This window comes from Talaromyces amestolkiae (assembly GCF_001896365.1).
Source record: "Talaromyces amestolkiae strain CIB chromosome Unknown scaffold6.1, whole genome shotgun sequence".
Lineage (NCBI taxonomy): Eukaryota > Fungi > Ascomycota > Eurotiomycetes > Eurotiales > Trichocomaceae > Talaromyces > Talaromyces amestolkiae.
This window is the reverse complement of record NW_024468042.1, coordinates 1-8,731: the sequence shown is the minus strand read 5'-3', so window position 1 is coordinate 8,731 and position 8,731 is coordinate 1. Positions and strand designations below refer to the sequence as shown.

At 43.3% G+C, this 8,731-nt stretch overlaps 3 protein-coding genes across 3 annotated transcripts; all 3 read left to right on the top strand.

Annotated features, from left to right (window-relative positions):
- Positions 1–458: 458 nt before the first annotated feature.
- On the top strand, positions 459–1,663 carry BHQ10_003621 (uncharacterized protein; the record flags this gene model as incomplete). Its single annotated transcript, XM_040875898.1, has 3 exons — positions 459–793; positions 858–1,508; positions 1,567–1,663. 3 exons carry the CDS (start codon positions 459–461, stop codon positions 1,661–1,663), a joined length of 1,083 nt encoding a protein of 360 aa, XP_040732125.1.
- A 1,348-nt stretch (positions 1,664–3,011) lies between these two features.
- Positions 3,012–4,356, top strand: BHQ10_003620 (uncharacterized protein; the record flags this gene model as incomplete). Its single annotated transcript, XM_040875897.1, has 4 exons — positions 3,012–3,108; positions 3,171–3,748; positions 3,795–4,049; positions 4,132–4,356. The coding sequence occupies 4 exons, from the start codon at positions 3,012–3,014 to the stop codon at positions 4,354–4,356; spliced, it is 1,155 nt and encodes a 384-aa protein (XP_040732124.1).
- Positions 4,357–5,226: 870 nt separating this feature from the next.
- On the top strand, positions 5,227–6,033 carry BHQ10_003619 (uncharacterized protein; the record flags this gene model as incomplete). Its single annotated transcript, XM_040875895.1, has 1 exon — positions 5,227–6,033. The coding sequence occupies one exon, from the start codon at positions 5,227–5,229 to the stop codon at positions 6,031–6,033; it is 807 nt and encodes a 268-aa protein (XP_040732123.1).
- Between the last annotated feature and the right edge of the window lie 2,698 nt (positions 6,034–8,731).

Genomic DNA, 8,731 nt, shown 5'->3' with positions numbered 1-8,731 from the left:
GTATGCTGAGGCACTTCCTTAATAATGGATGCTATGCTATGTAGACTGACTAGAATACCGCAAATGAGGAGGGTAGGTAGGTACTACATATGTCTTTCCAAGACTTTAGCCACGTGGTCTACAGGGAGATCGTCTATTTTTGATCTTATAATCTCATAAAGAGCCATAGTAAAGAACCAACCGTTTACTATCTGGTTGCGACTCAGCAGTGTGGTGTACTATATTTAGTCGCGATCGGGCGAGGCGGTTTACTAAATGTTAGAAAGCTGGGGCTTAACCGTCATTCATGCCGGGGTATTGCTTACTATGCGTTTCACCCCCCCGCATAGTAAGCAATTATCATAAGCAACGCGTCGCCATCATTCTCGTTTTATTTTTTATTTATCAACGAACAATTAACATCAGCCATCTTACTCAAACCAGAAACACCACCACAAATCCTGTCCCGTTCAGTCACCATGTCGGGCTGCACCACAGACTGGAGCAATGTCACCCTCGCGACATTCAACCAGACACTCTTGAACGATACCTCTTTGTGTACTTCCTGCACTTGCCCGCTCGTCCTCGATGGCGTTCAGCTATCTTGGGTCAGATATTATCCATCCCTGGCTGGTAATGTGCTGTTCACAGCCATCTTTGGTCTTTACCTTGCCCTGCAGTTTTTTTTCGGCATCCAGCACAAAACATGGGGCTTCTTGGTCGCCATGACCATAGGGTTGCTGCTCGAAATAATCGGGTATATCGGTCGCATTCTTCTGCGGTCTGATATGTTTTCTTTCTCGTGGTTCCTGATGTAAGTAGACACACTGTGATGACGGCCGCGATATGCAATTGAAACCTGACGCCTTGTCCACCAGGTACTTGGTCTGTCTGACCATCGGCCCGGCCTTCTTCTCTGCGGCCATCTACCTTACACTGTCGCGCCTGATCGTCATTTATGGACAGCAGAAAGCGCGCTTCCGCCCGCAGGTCTACACTTACGTCTTCATCACTTTCGACGTGATTGCACTGGTCCTGCAAGCAGCCGGCGGCGCTGTCGCCTCGGTTGCGTCGGCCTACTCGTCACTACAGAACACTGGCGTCCATATCATGGTCGGAGGCTTGGCCTGGCAGGTCTTTTCTCTAGCACTGTTTGGTCTATTGAGCCTCGACTTTTGGTGGCGAGTTATCCATAGCCCCCCTGGGAGTGAACCAATGAACCAGACGTTCGAATTACTACGGTCGCGTCGGTCCTTCCAGCCCCTCTTCATGATCGCCATCTTCCTCGCCGGCCTATTCATCTTTGTGCGATCCGTGTTTCGATGCGCCGAGCTCTCGAACGGGTTCGGTGGTGCGCTAGCCAACGACCAGATTACGTTCATGGTGCTTGAAGGGACCATGATGATCCTAGCATGCGGCCTCCTCACCTTCTTCCACCCAGGCTTGATCATTGGGAGAAAAGCGTGGGCGATGGCGAGCTGGAAGCACAAGAATCTAGATACTTCTTTCGAAGAAGAAAATTCTCACAGGTCCGTGCCCCGAGCTGAGAGGCCGAGAAAACCCGAAAGCTAAACTCGCTTCTTACAGACTGAACCAAAGGAAGAAACATGGGCTCTTCTATAAGTTATCCAACAACAGCCAAACCAGCAGTGTTGGAGACGGTTTTGAGATCCTTCGTCATTAGGGACGTTATGCGATATGCAAACACCCAACGCAACATGATTCATGAGATACCAATTTGGTCAACAATCCTAGACTAGTCATTTTCAAGTAACAAGAATGGAAAACAAATTACGATCTATCCGTTTCAAGTGATCGCAAGACTAGAGAGATTGTTCTAAGATAACGAGCCACCTCCTCCTCCTCCTCCTCCCTTGTGTGCGGGCATGCCTTCTAAGGGGACCGGTTCATCAACTGATAATATGTCTGATTGGTCGTTCGTTTTGGTGGTGGGGTTAGTCTTGGCGGCCCTTCTCCCGCATAACGGAAAACAGCATTAGCCCTAAGCTCATTCCCGTTATCAGATTATTCCCTGTTTTTCTGCTGGTTTACCAGGATGCACGTGGTGTTACAGCATTGTTGGGCTATGGCTACTAGCCTCTTATAGGACTTGGTCTCTATCTATCTGACTAGATCTATTCTATAGAGATTTATCTGATTTTAATGAGAAGGATCCAAATAACTAGATTATTGAGCTTATTATTAATAATGCTTTGGTGAATCTGGAGTTATATATTTTGGTAGCGGTATGGAACAATCGAGTAAATCATAGGTTCCTGGAAACTCTCATCAAAACTCTCACCGCCCGGCAGTATAATGATCGCCTCATTGATATGACTTGCGTACAGCTGTCACATTCTTAATATTATAAACCAAAACCGTACCCTTAGGGTTAGTGTGGTTTTGGGTTGCAGTTCAGGTTCGGTTTTTGCCATGTCTACTTAATACAACCCAACCTCTCTCCTTGCCCATGCTATTGTTCATCCATCTGGTATATACACTATCAGTGTGTGCTGCAACGTCTCAAGTCTAGAATATATAACTAAAGATATAAAACCATCTATAGACCATAAAATATATATAATAAAGGTTTAAAAGGCTTTAGTAAGATGGTGTAATCTATATAAAGCACATGCAGTTCTGCCGTAGTAGGATCCTTCGGATCAACATATTATCCGACGGCGGATCACGCTCATGGACCGACAGCATCCCATCTCAATATGTTCGCCCCTTTCAAGTATATAGTAATTGCAACTTACTACGTAATTAGCTGACTACTTACTGTCATATTGTCACCGTGCACGTACAGCCGCTAATCCCTCGACTCGTAAATTAATATCCATATTAACACTCAAATTCTAGCTGAACCTGGGTCATGAGTAAAGTTGAATTGCTTACTATGCATTGTTGGCGATCTCTAGTACCCTTCCTTCTAATATCATGACGAGAATGGCATTTTGTAGACGGATGTAAACACAAGCCCAAATAATTCTGAACTCAAAAAAACACAAAAAACACAAAATAGAGCCAAGATGGATCAAGGATTATTCTCTCTACTCTTTCGCCGCTTGAACCCATTCTTTGAGAATGGTCAAAACACTGGTCCACCCGCTCCTAAAGCAGGCCTTGGTGAGTTTCCAGAATCAACGTGTCTCCTTGTCTGAAAGTTTACTGACTTCAATTGTGCGCAGACTGGGAAAAGCTGGACATGACCAACCACATTCCCGTCAACGGCCATGTTGAGGTCAGATTCCGCCAGTCCACGCAATCGTGGAGCAGTCCTGTCCTAGTCAAGGGAAACAATATTTCCGTCTCGGGCATCTCTCCAGGTCTCAACTACGGTCAGCAATGCTACGAGGGTCTAAAGGCTCTCCGTCAAGCCCCATCTGCACCAGACGATGAGGAGAGCATTGCTATCTTCCGGCCCACCTTCCATGCTACTCGCATGGCAGCATCTGCCGCTGCGGTCTGCCTTCCACAGGTGCCTGAGGAGCTCTTCTTGGAGAGTGTTCGCTTGGCTGTCGCCTCGAATGCTGGGTATGTCCCGCCAGTAGAGTCTAACGGCTTCCTCTACATCCGACCCGTGCTATTTGGTGCCTCTGATGGCCTGCCACTCAAGCCTTGCGAGGAGACCGTTTTTGCTGTATACTGCCATCCTGCTCGAGCCTACCACGGCGTGCATGGGATTAAGGGCGTCGTATGCGAGGAGTTCGATCGTGCGGCTCCAAGGGGAATGGGCCGGTTCAAGGTTGGAGGAAACTATGCACCGGTATGGCCAAAGTAGCTTCTATTTTCATTCATTGTCACTAATAAAGGTTTCTGGAGTGGAAAAGGTCTGGCGACACGCAGCCAAGGCCATGAAGATGGGCTTCCATATCACATTGCATCTTGACAGTGAGACGCATTCGCTAGTTGAGGAGTTTGCTACCAGTGGCTTCATTGGGCACAAACTCATCGATGGCCAGGATGTGCTTGTCATTCCCAGGTCAGAAAACGCTATTAAAAGCGCAACCTCCACAAGTCTCAAAGTTATCGCAGAGAGAGAAGGCTGGAAAGTTGACGAGTCTCCTGTAAGTCATTTCACTCAGCCTTGTTTTTAAGTTCATTGTGAAGAGTCTTCAAAAATTCTGACTGACGTCATAAAAACTTCAGCTCCCATTTTCTTCAATTGGAGAGTTGGATGAAGTTATTGCTGTTGGTACTGCTGCCGCAGCCGTTCCAATCGCCACCATAGATCAACTCTCTACAAATAAACAATATACCTTCAAGGCTACAAGCGACGGGAAGCTCGCTGGCCTTGCACATATAATGCTCGATATTCAACGAGGGAGGCGCCAAGATGTTGATGGCTGGATGTGCAAGGTTACAGGCTTTTAGAAATGCTTCGAAACATTTACCTTGACCTCAAGGATTACTACGCAAAATCTACAAGCAAGGAGAGAAAACATATTCGAAACCCACACTTTCTGCTTTATGTAAATTTAACTAGCTGCAAATGGAAATCATGTTCTCACTTTCATGAAGACCCTAATTAAATACGTACTAGGATTATTGTAAAACAGAGTAGTAGTTAATTTTGACATAGCTAGTGAAAATTGGGTACTAACTAAAAAATGACTTACTGCTAGCGATGTTGCAACGTGGCAATTATGATGGCGCATGAGCCAGCATCTTCCATGGCGTCACTAATGGCGCCTTTCGAAACAAATGGCCGTAGTTGAAGAATCTTCATTAGGTGATTTGGTACGTGAATCAAATGTCAGCACTTTGTTCCACGAGACGCATGGATTATAGTGCCATTACTAGTTTTAGGCCGCTTAAGACTTCGACAGCAATCTGAAATACGCAGGGGTGATGATTTTTGAGTAGCTTCAGCAAGGACCATCACTTCAACAGAGACATCATCAAAATTTCTTCAGCTGCTCCGTCCATACATGGCTCGTCCTATATTTCTTACCCAAACACAGCAAGGTATCCACTAATCCATGAATAAGGTCATACTTACTTCACATAGCTTGCTTACTACTTAATGTAGTAAGCATTTACCAAACCTAGTATTTTTGTCTGTATAGTCCCCCTCCGATGGACTAGCTACTCCTGCCCCGTTCTTCGCCATCTCCAGACTCTGCCACCAAAGACTTCAAACATCTGGAACTGAACTGTTATCCAACACCGTGTTCACAAGAAATTGGCAATGATTTTCCTGATCTTGCCATTCCAGTGCAAACTGTCTCAATGAACGAAGTCATGCTCGCCCTAACAGCAGAAGCTTTCCTTTGGTTTGCCACCAATGCTAAAGGTTTACCCCTCTCGTACACTTTCCAGCTCTTGCCCTCGTTATACCGATTCCTTCGCCCCCGAGTATTCAAAACCCAACGTGAGCTAGTCGGGTCCTCTGACGAGTCTGATAACGCGTCTTCGTCACTACTCAGCTTCACGTACGCGGTACCAAAGCTCTTCCAATACCACACCACCAAGTCACGGGCGACCCTGGCCGACATCGATATCAATCTCCACAAATCCAACAGTACATTTTTCACTGATGCAGATATCAGCCGGGCCACGCTTTTAAGTACCTTACTGGGAAACGCAATGGCAGACGTGGGCCCGGCCACCCCCATTCTTGCATCGGTCCAGTCGAAATTTCGGCGTGAAATCCGACCGTATCAGGCATATTGGGTGTGCTCTCGGATTTTAACGTGGGATGACAAGTCTCTCTATACGGTGACCTATTTTCTGCGTGCAGACATGGCGCAGCTACCCGTCGAGGTGGATGTCCTGGGCGGAGGTCCTACAGCGGTGCTGCAGCACGACAAGCTTAAAAATGGCGTTTTAGCGGTACTGGTGACAAAATACGTGTTGAAGGCTGGACGCAAAACAGTGCCGCCACAGAAAGTTCTGCTGCGCGCTGGCTTGTTGGTGAGGGATGATAGTAATAATAATGATCATGCCGAAAAGGACCTACGGGCAGGGGAACGCGAAGTTTGGAATGCGGACAATATAAATGTAGCGATTGGGCATGGTCTGCAGTACATCAGAGAGAGCATGCTCTAGGTTTTATACAGCAGTTGGTTAGGTCACTAGTTAATGACTGAATAAATATTGCGGATCGAGCGCCCGTGAGGACTTGAATAAAGATTACAAAACACTGTAAAATCTAGATGATATAGTTTACCAGGATCATATAAGATTATAATGCTAATTGTTACTAAACCATTATATCGTTTTATACTAACATAATCAGAGCCTAGAGTATCACGTACAATCTAACATAACCCGTCAGCGAATAGAAAAGTTACCTGACATCTATTTTAAATGCGCCTTATATGCGGATTTATTTTTACTAACAAACGTTTGACATGCCCGATTAGGAAATTAATAAGTTGGCGGTTTACCGCCTAATAGCTCCCTATATTAGATCCATGGTCGACCATGTTGATTACCAAGGTAGGTTATTTCTAGCCGGTCAAATCACAGGAAAACTGTGATCATTATTTTCACCATGAATGGAGACTTCCCTTCTTTCATACTATCTAGATACTCTCGGAGTAGTCATCAAATCAATGACATCTTCCAACCCAGCTGTGAGATGGTACTTTCCCAACACAGAGTATATCTATCGCACGCTCTGTCTATCTCTAAATCCCTCTTTCTCCAGATTGTCTCAACCGCAGTCATAGTCGAAGGTACATTGCTGATTGGCCTGTTCCGTTTAAGCAAGGTGAACCACTCGAGAATCTCTACTCGATGTTCTTCTGAGGCTGAGCAACTTGCGATGAATAATGCCCACATGGAATGTGGCAACGTTCCAAGGAGGGGGCCTTGTATATTATGTATGTCTTCAAGGGTCTTGAGTAGCCGCGGGAGATAGATATCGTGTACAGGATTGTTAGATATAAAGTAATCGCTGCCCTGAATCGCATGGTAGAGATAAATCAAAGTTGCGTCCTCAAAAGCAGCTGTGTGAAGACTAATTGAGCCTGTAACCCTCAAATGTTCGGGCTGAGTTTTCAAGCGGGATAGACGGAGTTGCAGGTTTATGAACTCTTGGTGGATGCTTTGTTTGTTGTTTCCGGCTTCACGTCGTCTCAAGAAGGCCAGGCTCGTTGTGCCAGATATGATGTCTAGTAGCTCTGGGAATAATCTTATACATGGACTAATTTTCAAAGAGAGATGCCCGAGAAAAGGAAATATTGATTGCACCTGGGCAGACCAATGGTGGCTAGGATGGTTTCCTGCTTTGTTGTGGGTGGTAGCCAAAAATGTGTCGATTTCGGAAAAGAGGCTATAAATAAGCTCTAGAACTTATGGACTGGAAATATCATCACACTTGAGACCTTCTTTTTGACTTAACTGCGTATAAGATTCCATGATCGAGACAGCCCTCTTCATATGGAATGTCCATTCCATGACACTTCCTGTTGCTATTTCCAAGATACATTGCAGCATGACGACAACTAATGTAGCATCCTATTCTGCTTGAGTGTGTGGCAGATGCATTGTTGAGTTGCTGCTACGCTGAATAATTTTTTGAAGTAATTTAAGAGAGCGGTATTTGTGTTAAAGGACCACGTCTTTATACTGTAGTTGTTTCTATACCCTATGGCTAATTATAATCAGCCCAGAATATATTTATAACCCTATTGATTGGCTAGCGGGAATAAGAATTTAGAGTTAGAGTTATTATCCTAAGTATATAAAGTTATATTTTGATATATCGTCACAGTTATTATCTTATCTTTAGTCATATTAGCTTAGTCATTATCTGCTGACTCATCGACTGGACTACTAGTCCTGATTAAGCATAGCGTTACGCTATATTATTTTAGCTAGTTTTAATAGCTGTTATTTATAGACTAGTATAATATTATAATTTTATAAATCTAGCACTTGCTTTATCATTAATTAATAATATATTCTAAATTGTTTCCTTTATTGAATCTTTTTTATTTTTTTGCTTTTTTTCTTTTATTAATTTTTGTATTAAATTTCTTAATAATTACTATATAATTAGAAATAGTATATATCTTATAAATTTTAATTGCTCTAATATAGCTCTAATATATTAATTATTAAAATCTCTAACACTACTATTCAAATCTATCTAAAACTATTAGAAATTATCTTTATTAAGCTTATAGCTAGATAATACTGTTAAAATATTTTACTAATAATATCTATAAATTGATTATATCTAGTTATATAATCTTTATAAATAGACTAATTAATTCGAAGTTTATAAATAGATATGCTTTATTCTAATAGAATAGAAAAGAATTAATATTTTATCTTCCCTATAATAAATATAACTATATTTTTTAGAAATCTACTCTTAAAAGCTAAGATCTATAATATTAAATTTGCGGATAGTATTATAAGCCTTAGAATCTAACTTATAATTTTTTATATATCTATAAGCTAATTATGAACTATTTTTAATCTTAAAACTATATATAGAAAGAAGTGACCGGCCGGAACACGAGTTTCGGCACTTTTTGAAAAACAGTCGTTTTTACACGTTTTAGAGGGCCTTTTAGGCTTCTCAGCMCCTAAAAANAACACGAGTTTCGGCACTTTTTGAAAAACAGTCGTTTTTACACGTTTTAGAGGGCCTTTTAGGCTTCTCAGCACCTAAAAACCCCTATGTGGACGTCACCAGGACCCCCAAAGGCCCCTGGAGGCCCCATATCGACAGGGGGTGGATTGGGGGTCGTTGGTGGCCACCAACCCCCAACGCCAGGAAATCAGGCCC